Source organism: Callithrix jacchus, chromosome 2, assembly GCF_049354715.1.
Source record: "Callithrix jacchus isolate 240 chromosome 2, calJac240_pri, whole genome shotgun sequence".
NCBI lineage: Eukaryota > Metazoa > Chordata > Mammalia > Primates > Cebidae > Callithrix > Callithrix jacchus.
Window position 1 is genome coordinate 198,122,657 of NC_133503.1, and position 19,486 is coordinate 198,142,142.

Sequence of the window (19,486 nt, forward strand, 5' to 3'; positions counted from 1 at the left end):
CATTTTAAAATCAAGGTCCTGAATGTTACTTGATTAAAAATAATTTACATGTTCATGACAGAAAACAGAAATGCTTCTAGGCATTGGAAATGTTCCAAAGCTGCGGCTGAAGTGCCTCTGCAGCGGTGCCTGGGCTAGCAGAGAATGGGGTGCTGCTGCGCATGCGGTGTGAACACAGGGAAGAGCAGGCAGCCGTCTGGGGCTCATGCTGCTGGTTCTGAGACCATCTGGCAAAAACCCAAGTGCCAGGTGTGCATGTTCCCCTCACCAGCTTAAAACATGAAACTTCCTGTCTGGTACCCATCCCACCTCATGGCTCAGTGAATGCAAAGGCAAACGCACGTCCTTGCATGGGAGAGAGGATGAACGTGGACAAACACTTCCTGAAACTTGCTGAGATGCCCTCTCTGTTGCTGCCTTTTGTGGGGGTGTCACAAAACAAACTTTTTTTTTGAGACTGAACCTTGCTCTACTGCCTAGTTTGAAGTGTGGTGGTGTGATCTCAGCTCACTGCAATCTCTACCTCCTGGGTTCAAGCAAGTATCCTGCCTCAGCCTCCTGCGTAGCTAAAATTATAGGTGTGTGCCACCATGCACAGCTAATTTTTGTATTTTCAGTAGAAATGGGGTTTTATCATGTTGGCCAGGCTGGTCTCAAACTCCTGCCCTCAGGTGATCCGTCTGAGTTGGCCTCCCAAAGTTCTGGGATTATAGGCATGAGCCACTGCGCCCAGCCCAAAATAACTTTTTTATTGATCACTTTGTCTACCATACATGAAACAAACAGAAGAAGAATGTGGGATCCTTTGGTCTGCAGGTGGCAGGTAACAGGGACACAAAGCCATTGCCTGACTTGAGGACTGAATTGAGGGATCAGCAAGAATTGGGAGTAATGTCAAACCTGTTGACATTACTGAGATTCTGCACACATAAGATATTACTGATGGATCAATGATGAAAAAATAAATAAAATATTCCACCTACAGTGGAATATTATGCTGTCTTCAAAAGTAATGAGGTGCTGACACATGCCACCACAGAAATGAACCTTGACAACACTAGGCTGAGTGACAGGAGCCAAACACAAAAGAACAGACAGATGATGCCACTAACATGAAATATCCAGAATAGGAAAAATCGTAAAGACATAAAGTAGACTAGAGATGACCGGGGGCTGGAGAAGGGGTAATGAGGAGTTACTGCTTCATGGGTACAGAGTTTCTGTCTGGGGTGATGAAAGGTTCTGGGAGCTGACAGTGGTGATGGTGAGCCAACATTTTGAAAATACTCAACATCACTGCACGTAACTGTACATTTTTATTATACTGTATCACTGTATATTTTTATGCATCATTGTCAATTTTTATATACACATGAAATGATTCAAAGGGTAAGATTTATAGTATACATATTTTAACAGAGTAAAAAATGTAATAGTATTTTTGATGAACTGGTGGCAGGCCGGTGAATGTAATGTAAGGATTATTTCTCCTAAGAGATCTTCAAGACATTGGAGAAACTTAAACGTTATGGAACTGGAACACAGTTGATTCGAAAGCAGAAACAAGGCTTTAGTAAATGGGTGGATTCTTTAATTCAGTGTGTTATTAATGCACATAATTTTGCTCTTCGTAAGACTCTTCCACAACTACTTAAATAGGAAATCAAGAAAAACACTTCCCTGAATAGAACTCATTTTGCCTTATGTTTGAAACCAACATGAGGTTGTCACCAGAGGCAGGTTACAAATTCTAAAAATACCACTACTTCCTCTGATTGGATTCACTTGCATCTAGATTCACAGACTTAAGTAGTTATTTACTTTTGAAAAAAAGTTAAAAAATATGTTTCATGTATCAGAGAATATACATGATTGAATTATGGGAAGACGCAATTATGGCTATTTCTCACATGATGCATTTTGTGTAGGAAACTGGGCTCACACTAACCACTCTTCCCATAGCAACTCTCGCATCGACTTCATTTCCCTCCCGTCCCTGATCTGCCCGACAAAAGCATGCAGGAGTTTGCTACTGAGCTAGCGGACTTGGAACATGCAGGTGTCTCCATTTCATTGGCTGAGGTGGTCTCTGTGTGTGTGGGGGGCGGGTAGGGGTGGAGGGGGCAGGTATTTATCCTCCCAAGACCATTCTGGGAAAGTCACCTGTTAATATTTTAGTCACTTCACCATGTGACCAACACAGTGACAACAGGACATGTTGTCTTCTCACATAAACCGCTTTCTACTTTAATCCTGAGACAATATCAAGCTCATAATTCCAACTCCGTCCAGATTTTTTAAAAAATGTTAAGGATAAGGTCAAATTATTTGACCAAAATGGACAATCAAAAACCCAATAAAGTACAATATTGCAATCATGCAGTCAGCAAACAACAGGCTTTATTCCTCATAAGAATATTCTGGCTTCTACAAAGGGCATTACTAAATAAGGTACTGCTGCTGGGTGCGGTGGTTCAGGCCTGTAATCCTAGAATTTTGGGAGTCCCAGGAAGGCAGATCATGAGGTCAGGAGTTCAAGACCAGCCTCACCAATATGGTGAAACCCTGTCTCTACCAAAAATACAAAAGCTAGCTGGGCATAGTGGCGCACACCAGTAGTCCCATCTACTTGGGAGCTGAGGCAGGAGAATTGCTTGAACCCAGGAGAGGTGGAGGTTGCAGTGAGCTGAGATTGCACCACTGTACTCCAGCCTGGGCAACAGAGAGAGACTCCGTCTCAAAAAAAAAAAGAAGAAAGAAAGAGAAAGAAAGAAAGAAAGAGAAAGAAAGAAAGAAAGAAAGAAAGAAAGAAAGAAAGAAAGAAAGAAAGAAAGAAAGAAAGAAAGAGAAAGTCCTGCTAATAAAATGGTGGTGCTGGTGATAAAATTATTTTTTACCCTATATTTTTACCTTGTACCAGTCAACGATAATGAGATCATTATTTTATGTAAGCAGATCTTCCCTGGAATCACAGCGAAAAAAATATAGATACAATGCAAAAAATATATGTTACAAATACAAATTGAAATTAAATTCACAGAGCTGAGCATTTTTGACTAGAAGAAAATCTTTTGCATTGGATTTTTAAAGTAACTGCAGTCTGGTTGTAAAACCCACCTCTTCCCTTACCATGTGTGTGGAGCCATAGAATTTGTCAGAAATTGGAAAGATGATAACATTTGCACACTTTTACCTTAAGATCACAGAAGACATTCAAAATTAAAAAAAAAAAAATCAGCTTTGAGTCTGGGCGCAGTGGCTCATGCCTATAATCCCAGCACTTTGGGAGGCCGAGGCAGGCAGATCATAAGGTCAGGAGTTCAAGACCAGTCTGGCCAATATGGTGAAACCACGTCTCTACCTAAACTACAAAACTTAGCTGGGCATGGTGGTGGGTGCCTGTAGTCCCAGCTACTTGGGAGGCTGAGGCAGGAGAATCACTTGAACCTGGGAGGCGGAGGTTGCAGTGAGCCCAGATTGCACCACTGAACTCTAGCCTAAGTGACAGAGCAAGATTCTATCTCAAAAAAAAAAAAAAAAAATCTTTGAAACAAAACTGTCGTGTCTTATAGATTTCCAAGTCAGTTTTACCGTAATCTCAGGCTCATAGTAGCAACACTAGGGTTAGTCAGGCAGCTCACACCTTACAATGCCAACAGTTTGGGAGGCCAAGGCAAGCAGATTATTTGGGCCTAGGAGTTCAAGACCAGCCTGGGCAACACAGGGAAACCCCATCTCTACAAAAAATAGAAAAATTAGCTGGATGTGTTGGTGCTTGCCTGTGGTCCCAGCAACTTGGGAGGCTGAGGTGGGAGGTTTGCTTTGGGCTGAGGAGGATGCAGAGGCTGCATGCAGTCAGCTATGATCATGTCACTGCAGTCCAGTGACATGAGCATGACCTCATCTCAAAAACAAACAAAAATAATACTAAATAATGAAGGCTTATTTTCCATTGTGTTACTCACATGCGAATAAATGGGTTTCTGCAAAATTATATTTAAATGCACAATAATGTATTTAATGCCAGTAGGCAGACCAACAGATATAGTCACAGGTGAGATTTACAACTGCAAAATGCTTACTAAGCAGTCCACTTACTTTATGGCTTCACACATGTCCAGTCCCATTTTCACACAGTTCTTGGCATGGTTAGGGAGAGATATTGGAAGTCCAGAAACACAGTAGTAGCAGTCTCCTAAAATTTTAATTCTCATGCATTCATTCTCCTGGAAGAACAAATTACCAATTTCAGTTGCATGAAGCACTTGCAAAATGGTCTAGGTTTACCTAATATCATCAAGTACCAGCTCTGCTCAAGACATTCCAGGGATGTCTGGAGGTGGCTTCCCTTCATTACCCAACCAGAATGAGCTGCCCTCCCCTACATGCCAATTTCCAAAGTGGGATAAATAAGGAAAAGGGAAAATATGGGAAATAAGAGAGAAGGTTCTGGAATGATTTATACTTCATAAAAGCAAAGAAGGATGGGAATGGGGCCAATCACATCAGTTTGAGCAGCTCCAAACATTGATGGTGAAATAAACATTCTATGCAGAGCTCAGTCTTTCAGAGTAGATGATGACCAGCACTCTGTAGGAATTAGAATCTCATGTCCTTCCCTACTGTGCTTATAGTTTCTTTCGAGTATTGTCAAGCCAAAGCAGATTCTTACCTGCAGACATGTCGCTTCTGATAGACATTGCCACACCTAATAAGTTACCATTCAACACAGCCAAATAATTTATACTTACTTCTCATCTTAGGCTCAACTGTTTCAACATAAAATTTAACTAATTCATTATCTTTCTGGGCTAAATTTTATATTTACATTTTAATATTTAGATTAATTGCATTCATACATGTCGGTCCTATATTTGTTTCTAAACTTTTGATCCAGCTTCCAGACTCTTCAGTAAAATAAAAAACAAAAACAAAAACAAAAATAAGGTACCAAACATGGGCATTTTTTTCTCTAACACAAACACAGGCTTATGTATAAACTGAACAAATTTGAAGTAATCAAGTGACCATGCCTTCTTAAGCATGTGTTAGGTTTGCTGAATATTTTGCCTGTTTTTTTCCCTGTCTGATAGTGCACAAACAGGACATATTTTCATAGGTATCTACAGCACTATAGAGGGTGTGCTTAATAATTCCTGATGACAATATCATAAATAAGGAAAAGGCAAATAATTACATATTAATCAAGCTTCCCTCCCATACTTCCTAAAAAGATATTCTGAGACTGGAAAACATGAGTTAGAGTGAATGGCAATGCTTTTGAGTTCTTTAGTGTAAAGTTATGTGCTTTACATAAAAAATACTCAGTGCATTGGAGTATTTGCTTTCTGACGGTAGCCCTCCATTATCGAACTGTGAACCATGAACTCATGTTGAAGGCACACTGTCCCTTTGACCAATGATGGCTAAACCAAGGGACGGATAGTCAGCTAAGGCTGTGAACTCCTCTGTTCCAGTGATTACAGGAAGTCATGTCAAGTACCTCTGTCATGGGTAATGAATTGTGTCCTTCCAAATTTGCATGTTGAAGTTAGTCCTGATACCTGAGAGTGTGAACCTGTTTGGCATTAGGGCTGTCACAGATTTAATTAGTCAAGAGGAGGAAGAACTGGAGTTGCGGAGGGGGTCCCTTATCCTCTAAGAAGAGTCATTTGAACACTGAGACAGGCACCTAGAGGAGAGAATGTCATCTGGACATTGGAGTGACATTGCTCCCAGCCAAGATCAAAATGTTTCTTCCTAACATGAACAGGTAGTCCCGCAAAAATGACCTTTTATTAATTCAAACTTTTAAGACATCATTTAGGTTTCAACCTTTCTTCTCCTATAAATGAACACCCATAGAACTCACCCCCTTCACTGTGGCTTGGTAAAGGAAGGAAGAAGAGCTGTGCTTTTACTGATGTTTTAAAATCCCCAGCAAGAGCTGTCAAGGTCAGTGGAACTGCAGAAGGCGACAAACCTGGGGAGTTTGGCCTAAGAATGACTATGCTAACATCTGCAAGCCAGATTTCTTCCTAAGAGACTCGACTGGACTGTTCTGTCTTGTTTAAAAGTGATCTAAATCACACAGTGAACTAAAGTTAGGACCAATTCTTCCACTGATAAATCACTGATATTACTAGGCAAAATGAAGCACTTTTTTTTTGTTGTTGGGAGCAATTCAAAGAGAGTATTAGACCAACCAGGACATTTAAAAAGAAGTACAGGGCTTGCAGGAAGAAACGTTTTCTCACTGATATTGCCACCAGCAACTGTGGCAGTTCTACTAAGTAATAGGGTCTAGTGTGGTTTCAGAAGGTTTCACGTCATTTCCTTTCTGTGAAATTTCCCATGGAAGAGCATATGAGTGGAAGACACTGAATTTCCGTCTCTGTTTAAGAGGCACAAGAATCAAAGGATAAAAATGAGACAAGAGTGAGTAAAGGCTTTGCATGGAAGGTACGCGTTCTATTTCAGGGGCTCTTCCTGGGTTCTGCTTAACAATAGGAAAAGAGGATGTTGGCAACTGGAGGAGTGGAAAGGGTCCTACCAGATCCCTGACATGGACATGCCTAAGAGAGCACCTTAAAATAGCACCATGCAGAGGGATTTGCAAGTGGGAGCTCACTGCCTGGAATGTATTTATTATACATTGTGCTGAATTATACATAGGGGGAAGTTTTAAAATAGATAAAAACATGGTAATGATATGCCATGGCATTTTTCATCCCTGAGACACGTTTGAGGCTCATCAAACATCAATGGCAAAGAAATCCAACAACTTTTACAAACAATCTTCTTAAAGGATGCTTTTATTTAAAAGTAACCTATTGATAGGTGGATGAAGAAAAACGAACCAAGCGTTTAGAAATCTTCAAAGTGGAAGGGAATGTATAACACTCACCTTTGCAATTTGATCGAACTTTCCGAAGAGCTCATTCAGCATGTGGACTAGTTCTCCTGGGGAGCAGTCACTTGCCAGCCGGGTAAAGCCAACGATATCAGCATATAAGATGCTGGAGGAAGAAAGGAGGTGTGGAGACAGAGTTTTCCAGATTTTATATATATTTATATATATATGTATATGTATTTTTTTAAAGAAAGTAATAATAATTTTTCCACTAAAATCACATAATTTTGTTTACACTTTATATTTTCACGAGAAAGATGTAATTTTCCTGGATCGAGAATATATAAACATTTTTAAAACTTGTTATTTAAACATTTTTTAAGGTTAAACTTTTGTATTTAAGATGGGAGTGAAGTAGCAAAACAATTTAAAACAAGTTCTGTTTATATTGAGTCAAGGAAGAAATGGGAATAATAATCCTCTTTTCTTTTCTTTCTTTTTTTTTTTTTTTTTTTTTTTGAGATGGAGTTTAGATCTTGTTACCCAGGCTGGAGTGCAATGGCGCGATCTCGGCTAACAGCAACTTCGCCTTCTGGGTTCAGACAATTCTCCTGCCTCAGCCCCCTGAGTAGCTGGGATTACAGGCACGCGCCACCGTGCCCAGCTAATTTTTTGTATTTTTAGTAGAGACGGGGTTTCACCATGTTGACCAGGATGGTCCCGATCTCTTGACCTCGTGATCCACCCGCCTCGGCCTCCCAAAGTGCTGGGATTACAGGCTTGAGCCACTGCGCCCGGCCAATAATCCTCTTTTCTAAAAAGATTACTTAAATGATTCTGGAGTTCTTCCTATCTGCCAGGATGAAGCATCCATGGAATATTTTCCTGACGTTCAGAATTGAGCTGGGACAATGTATTGAACAAGTGTGGACATCAACAGATGTCCAATTATAACATAAAAAGGGTTACAAAGGAAAATGAGAGAGTGCTATGAAAGAGAAGAGCAGGGGCAGATTAGACAGTGAGGAGTCTGGGAAGGTCATTCTTAGGAAATGACAGAGCAGCTTCCCTTCGTGGGATGTACTCACTAGTGAAGATGAGTGTGAAATTCCTTAGTGTTTTCTACGTGTTTAAAATAGGAAAACACAGCACCCTGTGTGCACTGCAACTTTTCCTGCACAATAACATGTTTCTGATTCGTATCAAAGCCTTATAAAGAAGGCTACATTTCTGCTGGTGGTTTGAGACTCACAGAGTGAATATCTATGACTGAAGATGGACCGTGGAGCAAAAATATCTACCATTTCACAGCTATCAGGATGGCTCTCAAAAAACACAAAAATAATGGTTGTGATGAGAACCTGGAGAAACGGGAGTAAGCGTGCATTGCTGGCGGGAGGGTGAAATGATGCAGCCACCATGACAAACAATATGATCGGTCCTCAAAAACGTTAAACAAAATGCCACATGATTGAGCAGTGCCACTTCCAGGTATATATCCAAAGAACTGACACCAGGAACTCGAGCAGATATTTGCACATGAACGTTCATAGCTGCAGTACTCACTACGGCCAAAAGATGGAAACAAAGCAAACGTCCATCGACAGATGGATGAATAAACGGAATGTGGTCTATCCGTACAATGAGTATCAGGCAGGCTTCAAAAGAAAGGAAATCCTGACATGTGCTGCAGCTCCCGAAACCCTTATACTAAGTAAAATAAGCCAGATACAACAGAACAAATGCTGTGTGATTCTACATATACGGGGCATACAGTGTAGTCACACCATAGGGACAGAAACTAGAATGCTGGCTGCCCGGGGCCTGGGGAGGGGGGTGTGGAGTTGTTGTTTAATGGGTTTGGAGCTTTACTTCGGGATGAAGAAAGAGTTCTGGAGATGGATAATAGTGATGGTTGTAGAACAACCTAGGTGTTTGCGATCCAACCAAACTGTACACTTAAAAACAACTGCATTTGTGAATGTCATGCTGTGCATATTTCACAACAATAAACAATACAAAAAGGGGCACCAGTCAGCAGGGTTTCAGCCAGAGCAGGGCAGGACTCTGCTGCTGGCCATACTCTGCTCCTTGCACTAAGCCCAGGATGTCTGGCTGCACCTTGGGGGAAATACTTGTTCCTCTGCTGATGGACACGAGCTGCGGGAAACCTCTGATGCGTACAGGAAAATCAGGGTTTCTAGGGCAGCTATACCCTCCACTCTGTTCAGATGATCCCCTAAAAATCATCCCTATTTCTTCCATGCTAACCTATAGTGGCGGGGATCACAAGTGCTGAGCCATTGTCCAAGAGGAAGGATGAACAATGCTCACTCAGAGAAAGAGTCCCTGATTCAAAGCAGTGTCGGGAGGCAGCATGTGTGGATGGGCAGTTAACTCCACTTCCTTCTTGTTCACACCAGCCACAGTGCTTCCTGCACTCCAAACTTACAGTGAACACAGCAGCTCTGAGATAGGCTGCCTGTAGATACCTTAAGGTGGTCCAGGGATTATTTGGCAACAAAGGAATTAAAAAAGTAAGTATGCAATTGTGCTTCAAAGTGCAAAGAAGCAAAGCATTATGGTAGAGAAAGCACAGTGCATTTATGGGACCACAGAGGAAGGAAGCCCTATCTGGAGTCTGACCATATTGCCACTTTAGGAAGATCACCTCTACTGTGGCAACCTGGAAGCTGGCAGGCCAGTTAGAACTATATCCTTAGAACCCTGGAGAGCCCTATTGAAGGTCTATAATGTGGTGAAATAGAAGTAGACAGACGTGGGAGATAGGAAGAGGAATGAACTAGGTTTGTTACTAATTTGATGTTGTATGGGGGTTGTCTGGGAGAGGAAAGCATTGAAAATGAGGACTGATTTCCAGCTCAGCAATGGAGTTCAGAAATCTAGGTCTGTGCAAATCAAAAAAGTGTGTAGGGGAAGATGTGGAGCCCAACTTTGGTTGTGTTGTGCTTGACGGTGGTGCATTAGATATACATTAAGTAGATGAATTGGAAAGCTGTGGTTGAGGCCTGTGTATGAGCATTATTTAGATGGGAATTAAAGTCCTGGAATAGGATTGCAGAGAAAAAGAGAGGAGGTAAGAGAAAGCCCCTGACATACTCTCATTTACAGGAAGGGCTTGATTTAGGGTAAAGACAAGAACAAAACAGACTGTCAGGAGAGAACTAAGGGAATACAATGCCATAAGATCAAGGGGTAGGAAAATTCCTTAAGTGGGAGGACAAGGCCAAGGGGTCAGATACACTTGAGTGGCCAAAAAGTGACCTAAAAATATTTCGCATGATTGGAGGGGCAATGCTGAACTTCAGACGTTTAAGGCTATAATCGTATAGGCAAAATGCTCACAAACATGAAGGCAAGTCAGTATTTTAAATAAGTTTACTCCTTAACACGTGTGAACTTTCTTTAAATGTATTTAGTTTTTACTATCATGTATCCAATTGTGCTTCCGTAGTTCCCACTCATACACAAATGTGTTTCTGTGACCTCCTTCCTGATAAGTTTCCTATATCACACTGACATCTGTGTATGCTTGGGTCTTATACAGCTTTTCTAAAATCTGATTTCAAATGAGATTTTCCACAGCAATGTATTTAAATTACAGATAAATTTGTTTCTTATTAACAAGCTTCAAAAAACTTACACCTGAAGCCACCTGGTTCTGCTAAAAACTCTAACGACCAAACTAAGACCATCAAAACACAAGTGAGGTCAGATACACGCACAGGTTCCTTATGGAGATAACTCAGTGTCCCCACCCAAATCTCATGTTGAATTGTAATCCCCAGGGTTGGAGGAGGACCCTGGGAGGTGATTGGGTCAGAGGGGCAGCTTTTTCTCTTGCTGTTCTCATGATAGTAAGTGAGTTCTCACGAGATGAGATCGGTGTTTAAAAGTGTGTGGCACCTTCCTCCTCCTCTCTTTCTCCTTCTCTGGCCACGTAAGACATGCCTGCTTCCCTTCACCTTCTGCCATGGTTATAAGTTTCCGGAGGCTTCCAGAGCCATGCTTCCTGTACAGCCTGCAGAACTGTGAGTCAATTAAACCTCTTTTCTTTATAAATTGCCCAGTCTCAGGTAGTTTTTTCATAGCATTGTGAGAATGAACGAATACACCCAGCTAGAATGGAAAGCAGCGTATTAACATATGGAGTGGATGAAAGAACAAACCCCCAAAAGAAGTGGTCCTGGGAATGGGAGGGGCACAGAAATTGGTGTTGGTCTGGGTGGGCCTCACTCTGCTGTGGCCGGGAGACAGGGGCAGGAGAAAAATGGGAGGGAGGATCCCCTCCAGCCTGAAGTGAGTCACTCTCACTATTCCTGTCTAGAGCTCATGGTAGACAGAATTCTCACACCAATCTCCTTCCCTACTGCAATCCCATGAGGAAAACATGTTAGTTTTCTAGGCACTGCAATTCCCAGAAAGACTCCCTGGGAATTAGGTATGCCAATCTCAGAAAGGCAGTAACTTTCACAGTAAATTAACTGAGGTAAGCATCAGTGTCCTGTGACTTTGGTCACTGGTTTTCCAGACCCAAGAAACTCATCATGCTGATGGCTTCATGGAGGCCCTGCTCCTGTAAAGTCTATTTGGAGGACTCAGTCTTTGTGTCTAGAGATCCCACAGGCTCTCCCTCCAATCTTACTGTAATCTGATCACAGGGTTTCCAGAATGAAAACCCCACTGTCACCCTCACTCCTTTCTGTGATGGATGCTTGGCCACAGAAGCCAGGGCTGTGAAGGACAACTCAATCCAATACAGCAAACAGCACCCTATTTTCTCATCTTAGTGTGAAGACCCCGAGGGGCAGCAGCAGGTGAGTGGGGTGGCAGAATCTTGGCGATTCTTCCCCCTGCAAAGGATCCACTGTCACAAAGAAGAGATGGTGATCTGAGGTGTGAGATCTCAGGCAAAACGTCTCCAGTCAGGCAAACAGACTCCCAGACCAGCCAAGCAGCAAGCCCAGTGCCCTACCTCACGTTGGTATGCCGCTTCACGTACAGGTTGTGGAAGTTATTTGTGTTCTCCATCTGGCCCGCCTTGGGACCCTGCAGCCTCTGAATGATCTCTGCTTTCATCTCCATAGCGATGTGGGCCGGCAGCAGGGAGAGCAGAAGCCGCTCCTGGACAAGGTGGGGAAGGAGGAACAGACATCTCTCAGACAACTTGGGGGAAGACAAAATAACACTGGAGATGGGATAATCTTCCCCCCAGCTTATCCCTGCTACCATGGAAAGTGCAAAGGCAATAGGAGACACAGTGCTTGCCCATGGGGGGACCTCAGTGGATGGTAGCTAGTGTTTTTCCATGTACTGGTATAACTGAGCTTTGATCATTCATTCATTCATTCATTCACTCACTCATTCATTCATTCACTCATTTATTCAGAAAGTATCTATCTTTGACCAATAAATGCCATGTCCTTTGAATAGCACTAATGTAAATTAAAGAAGAATGCAGGGCCTTCTCTGCCTCAGTTGCCCTCCTGTTTCCTGAGAGTCAGGCATGAAGCTTGACTTCCTACTGATTTGTAGGAAGGCCAATTTGGGGATTCTTTCTGACAAGTTAAAATACAGATTCTAGAAATACATACTGGGAGTGAAAAGAGATTTTCTAAGGTCAGACTGTATTACTATATTATTTATTGAATTCTAAGTGTGTGTTCTTCAGGAGAGAGAATAAAGGAAAGGAAAGTTATTTCCCCAAAGATTTTTAAAAATCTATTTTGATTTTAAAGTAGCAAAGCAGAAATAGTATTAAAATTTCAGAAACCAGTGGTCAGTGTAAGACAGAAAACACTCATTTTTGCCTGCTTGTTCATTTCTGAGATAAAATACTAGCTTTAATGCACTTAAGAAAGATAGCTGATATTCCACATATTCCACATTTCTTAAATGAGATAGTCAAATATTTTCAAATATTTCATTTCCTCTATGATAAGCACATAATCCTCTTTAGTAATTCTAAGCCATTATAAAAGTGGGGTCAGAAATGTTAGCTTCTGTAAAATATCATATAAGAAACGACAGGTGGAACACAAGGAAATGATAACATAAAAGCTTTGTGTGTATTTTTGGTCTTTAAATTCAGTAAATCCAGGAAACAATAAATATTAGTATACAATATTGTACTCATTTTAACATAAACTTGTTTTATTAGAGCAGCATTTTTTCATTCTCCTCAATGAAATGAAAATACACAATGTTTTTTGGAGGAAAAGGCTAACCGAAGGGTAATCTTCAGGGCATATATCCATCCTGGAGTATTTTAATGTTAATCCATTGAAGAAAACATCAATATGCTTTAGTTGTCGTAGAGATTAGCAACTTATATTCAATGTTTATAAACAAATATTTGTTCAATGAAACACTTTATCACATCTTTATCTATCACATTGTCTCTCTTTTTCTTTTGTTGTCAAGCTGATGAGAGACAGGGGTGGAGGGGAAGCTCGGATTTGCTTCCGGATTCACAGAGCCAGGTGTCAATCTCTTTGGTCCACTGCCAGTGCGCATCATTTTGGTGGCTGTTGGAAACTTCCACTGAGAAAGCTGAGGGTAGACCAGGAGTGCATTCTGACGCAGATGGGATGATCCTCCCACCAGCTCATGCCCCTCATGGAAAGACAAGTGCAAAGGCAACAGGGGACATAGTATGTGCCCATGAGGGGACCTCAGTGTACGGTAGCTAGTGTTTCTCCATGTACTGGCATAACTGAGCACTGATCATTCATTCATTCATTCATTCACTTCTTCAGAAAGTATCCATCTTTGACCAATAAATGCCATGCCCTTTGAAAAGCACTAATGTAAACTAAAGAATGCAGGGGCTCCTCTGCTTCAGTTGCCCTCCTGTTTCTCAAGAGTCAGGCATGACTCTTCTTCCAAACACCAGCCTGTCCTTCTGGTTTCATCTGACAGCAAGTGCACTGTGTGTTGAAGCCTTGGTTATGAATGATATCACACCAGAGACCCTTCTTTGATTTACCATTAGTGCTTTTGAAAGGGCATGGCCTGATCACTCTCTTGTCTCAGAGCCCACTTGAAAAAAACTGGGGGTTTGTTTTCAGGTAATGGTGCTTCAACTGCTAGCTCTCATCATCTTGATATGAAGAACTACTCCATCATCTACTCATATTTGGCTACTTATCCCCAAAATGCATAAACTTGCCCCTTTGTCTTCAATTTCTCTAAGCTTTGGTGTCTGTGACTCATGAGATAGTTAGACCTTTGGGAAACTCTAAAGGTAACCAAATTCATGGTGGGCCCACGGAAGTGCTCAGCAGGTAGAAGTTGCCCTGGAAGTGTTTAGCACACTGAGTTCTGCCAGTATTGCCTCCACTGAATTCCATTTCTGTAGGTCCGGAGTGTGCACTACAGCAAAGTACTCTGTGGATGGATGGTCACTTCCTCTTCTTTCTGTTTATTGATTAATATATGGAATGATTGGGTGTGAAGCCAAAATATTACAAACAAAGGAGTTATAATGTCCAGAGTCTGTTCATACCAACAGAGAAAGCTGGTGAGGAAAGTATGAAATTTCCATCCACAAAAATCAGGACATCCGCTCGGGCATGGTGGCTCACACCTGTAATCCCAGTACTTTGGGAGGTCGAGGGAGGCAGATCACCTGAGATCAGGAGTTCGAGACCAGCCTGGCCAATATGGTGAAACCCTATCTGTACTAAAGATAAAAAAATTAGTTGGGCATGGTGGTAGGTACCTGTAATCCCAGCTACTTAGGAGGCTGAGGCAGGAGAATCGCTTGGACCTGGAGAATCAAATATAGTAATCCTTTTCCACACTCAGCGCCTCATTTGACAATCAAATGTAAGTTAAAAATCTTTATTTTAGACCCAAATGTAGAAGGATGACTGACTTTTAATAGGCGGTTTAAAAAATATAGAAAGTAAACTTCATATGTTGTGCAAAACAAGAATTTTTTCTTTTGTTGGAAGCGTTAAAGAATCCATGTGAATTTAGACTGAAATGAAGATGTTGGTAACTGCCAACCAGCCAAATAAAAGAACTTGATGCTTCCTTCCCAACCCCCACCCCCTATCATTCAATGCTGGCACCACTGGTGGATGGTAGACAGTGCAGCACCTGGCAAGAGCTCAGGGTCCATGCTCAGAGTGTGCACCTGTCCTCTAGGTGATCACAGTGCTGGGCAATTGAATGAGTTTCTGAAAAAAGCCTGAGCTCAAAAGTGGTGAAGCAAGACTCTTTCTTTTGAATTTGTCTTTCTCCTCTTTAAAAATGTTCTGATCTGAAGGAAAAGCCCACTACTTTGGCACACATGATAACTTTCAACCCAATTTGTAATCCAACGATGTCTATACTTCCATTAATAGTTTAGCTTTTTATGAATGCAGCTGTGTGCCCTGCCAAATTATCTGAAAGCAACACACACACTTAAGTGCTTAATATGCTGGGTATAAGTTAGCTACATTATTTTCCCAAATTAGTTGGACTAATTCCCTAAGGATACTCTTGGAAAATCAAGTTGTCATTAAACTGATTGAGGCACACTGGCCATTCCTTCTTTCTCTTTCTAGTAAAGCTCATGCAACTACTGATAATTTGGCTAATTCTGGCATATTCAAAGGTTATCTGAGTAATAACTTGCCCTTGATTTGGGGGTTCCATTTGACACATCCCTTTGTTAAACCTCCAATTATTATCATTCGCAATACAGTTTTCTTATAACTTGCTCTTTTAAATTGTGTCTGATATAAAAGCTACAGAGCTAATGTAAAGTCAATGCAATAGTGATCAAAGTTCAGAACAATCTGAGCTCTCTGAAGTGTTTCTAAACCAAGAAGCAAAGCAGGGATTATAACTATGTTTTTATGTTATTTTTTAGCTACTTTGGTGGGTAGGAAAATCAACTGAAGCAAAGAAGACTTACTTGTACTAAAAATGTGAGCTAAGATATAGTAATATATATTATACCCTATCCCTTCGATGAACCATGCATGTAATAAATTACTTAAAGCCGCTTTACTTTTCAAAAGGAAGAATAACAATGAAAAACTCCTTTCAGATGAATCTTTAAGTTTTCTTGTTTTTTTTTTTCTTATTTTAAATGCAATTTCAAGTACATTAGGATGCTAAATCAATGGAATAAAAAGAAAGGATGTTATAAGTTTTTCTCCTCCTAAAAGAAAGCAGCTAACAGAGCAGACAAACACCAGATCCCTAAGCAGCCTTGGGCCACTTGTGGCTCTGCCACCCGCGTGCTTAGGAAACAAATCATTTGATAATGTCCTGCAGTAGGAGAAAGCTCGCTGTCCATCAACACAAAATGCTGCACATGCTCCACTGAGAAAACAGGTGCAGAAAGAGAGGACAGTAGCACCTCCCCCAGCTCCTATCACACATCTTCCCTTGCAGCAGGCTCCATGTCTCCAAGTCTAAGAGAATTGCGGTCCTCCTCCAGCCTCAGCCTCTCCATCACACTGTGCTCCCAACAACTGCTACCGGTGCTGTTTTCCATTACAACATTTAGCTTTTCCTCTTAGGTCCCTCAATAGAACTTTTGTTTCACATCAATCAATCAAAACTCTTACTATCTGAAAGGTCTTTCTTTATCTTTCATTGATTTTTACAAAAAATAAATTGGTCATCATATTCACATGGGATGGAGAGCAGAGGGTGTCACAGTAGAAATAGCTCTGAAGTAGTGGTTTTGCCCTTTCTCTGCCACCTCAACCAAATCAGTCAGCCTTTGGGGCTCGGCTTGGTCATCTGGAAAATAGGTCTGTTGGGCCATGGAGTCAAAGGTCTCCATGTCCATGTCAGAGAACAGCCCTTCACAGAACCATGGGGGGCCCTTTCTAGAGCATACCTTCCACTGTCCTAGAGATGACCACATCCTGCTGCATCTGTGTGCCCAACCACTAGCACTACTGAGGAAAGAACCCAAGTGCTCAAATTCCCACATGGTGGTGAAGATGCAAGTCCAGAAGGCCTGAGGGCAAGGAGACTTCAAGTGGGATCCGGAACAAGCACCCAGGGAGGAGGCTGGATCTGAGCTGTATGTTCCTTGCAGTGTCTCTGACTTGTGGGAGGAGGACGAAGAAGGGCTGAGATTTCTGAGGAGTGACTTTAAAGGCCAGTGTTTTCATATCAGTGTGCAGAGGAAGAGTCAACCTGCTTCTTTTACAGTCTAGAAAGCTGGAATGCTTTGTGCCAATTAAAATCACTATGCACGTCAGCAAATCAGGTTTCCCTTCATAAAACAGTAAGTGCTTTCCTTGCATGCATATCTGATTTTCTCACTTAACAAACCCTGGTCACATATAATATCGCTTAGATTTAAACATGTTTTGACAAAAAAGAAAAAAAAAAAAAAACAGGCACAATGGACATAGATGTGGCTCCGAGGGAATGAAGTCAGGTGGTCATCACCTGGGAGGTGAGACTGGATGAAACTCATTCAGCTTCACAGACAGCTCTTTCCATCCAGCTGGATTTGTAGGTTCAAGATGACCAGGACATTTTTAGAGAGCACATTGTTAAAAGATGGTGGAAAGAATAAAACTATCACTCACATGCTATTACTCTTCAGTTACCAGAAGTTAGAGAAGAAAGTGCTAATCAAGTCAAATTACAAACTATGTCTACAGTCACTGGTGGCAGTAAACTGGTATTTCTGAACTGGAACTGTTTATCACCAGTGGTCAATTCGATTCTCTAAAATAGAGCCTCTAGGGAAATGAGAGTCACTCAAAAGGTAGAAAAATATTCAATCCTTCAATATTCATAGGAGGCTATGGAGGTCCTCAGATGAGAGCTGCAGCTGTGCTCCCTGGAGTAGGCACAGGGCACCTCACTGCACACCAGCACCCAAGTCAGCTCTGAAGGCTGGTGCACCCGCAAAGGCTGAGCAAGCACAGCTCAGCACCAGTGTGAGAAAATCACCCAAAGGGGAATTTCATCCTGCAAATAAGACATTCACACTCACAAACCAGAAAGGGAAAAAGAAAAATGCTCCAGAGGGAAGCTGAGACTCTTCCGAGTTGCCTCTCCAAGAGTATCCATCGATAGGCAAGGAATGTCATCCAGCCTGACACCGGCAATGCTGGCAGAGGCATGCTGAGGAGAGAATGGGTGGAGGTGAACCACTCTCCTGAGTGTTGGCCAAAACTCCTCAACATAAGGTACAGATAGCCAGGCAGGTGGTGGCTCCAGCCTTTGGATTTCTTCTAAGGAGGAAGACAAAGTGGAGATGCTGATAATATCATTGATAGAAGGAGATAAGAAGAAGAAGGAAAAAGTGGTAGCACATTGGTATCGATTTGATGAAAGGGTCCAAGGAGCAAAATTGAATATTTTCATGTTCAAAAGCAATCCCTCAAGGCAACTCTATGTACAGATGATAGATATATGAGGCAGTTATGTACACACTACATGTGCACTGGACTGGACCATTGTTCTGAAATACGTGTTGACCCTCCCTCCCATGCCCCACTGGGATGCAATGTGCCTTGGTAGGACCAATGACATGTGAGCAGCAGTGATACGTGCTCCTTCTACACAGAAGCTTTAGGAGCCACTGCAGGGCTCACCAGACTTTCCTTTCCCTTCTCTGTGGGACCAGCAGTATCCCAGATAGTGACTCTAAGCCTAGGTCCTGTGCATGGTGCAAAGTGGCAGTTCTCCTACAGTGGACAAAGAAAAGTGAGAAACCACCATTGTTGCCAGCGCCTTTGATTTGGGGGCCATTTTTATCACCACCTACCCTAGTTATTGAGACTGATGCAAATCCATGCAAGGATGTGCACACCAACCTATGTCCTCCGTCCCTGAGTACTTAGGATTTTCTCAGCTGCTCTGACCTGGGGAGAAATCACTGACTCACTTGGTATGTTTGTAAGCTGCAGCTTCAGGGCAAAAGCTCCAGAAAGCCCCTCTGTGAAGCACTGATTCTTCTTCATTTAGAGAAAGAGGAGTTTGAGCCTCAGCAAGGCTATTCCACCTGTGAGGAGTCTTCAGGACAGGCATTCATTACTTTGAAGCCCACAGTGGTAGCCCCCCATTGGTCTGCATTGCAGTCAATGGAAGAAAAGGCCGAGAATGTGGTCGCTTCAGTGGTGTGGGAATTACAGAGAGCAGGAATGATCCCATCAAGTACGGGGACATCTCTGTACTAATGTGCATTTCCTCCTTCAAAATAAAAACCAGAGGTCATGCATCTAAAAGATTTTCTCTATTTGTCTATTTTGGCTTTTGTTGCCGATGCTTTTGGTGTTTTGTTCATGAAGTCCTATTCCATTTGACCCAGCAATCCCATTACTGGGTATATATCCAAAAGACTATAAATCGTTCTACTATAAGGACACATGTACACGAATGTTCATTGCAGCACTGTTTACAATAGCAAAGACCTGGAATCAACCCAAATGCCCATTGATGATAGACTGGATTGAAAAAATGTGGCACATATACACCATGGAATATTATGCAGCAATCAGAAATGATGAGTTCGTGTCGTTTGTAGGGACATGGATGAATCTGGAGAACATCATCCTCAGCAAACTGACACAAGAACAGAAAATGAAACACCGCATATTCTCACTCATAGGTGGGTGATGAAAAATGAGAACA

At 41.9% G+C, this 19,486-nt stretch overlaps 1 protein-coding gene across 1 annotated transcript in view; it reads right to left on the minus strand.

The window, feature by feature from the left end:
* ADCY2 (adenylate cyclase 2) overlaps positions 1-19,486 on the minus strand; it is a 456,478-nt gene that overhangs the window by 130,220 nt on the left and 306,772 nt on the right. The window contains exons 5-7 of the mRNA XM_002745132.6: positions 11,850-11,998; positions 6,908-7,019; positions 4,099-4,226 (exon numbers count right to left, since the gene is read on the minus strand). Of these exons, the coding sequence (XP_002745178.3) occupies positions 4,099-4,226; positions 6,908-7,019; positions 11,850-11,998 (389 nt within the window). The remainder of the gene's footprint in view (positions 1-4,098; positions 4,227-6,907; positions 7,020-11,849; positions 11,999-19,486) is intronic.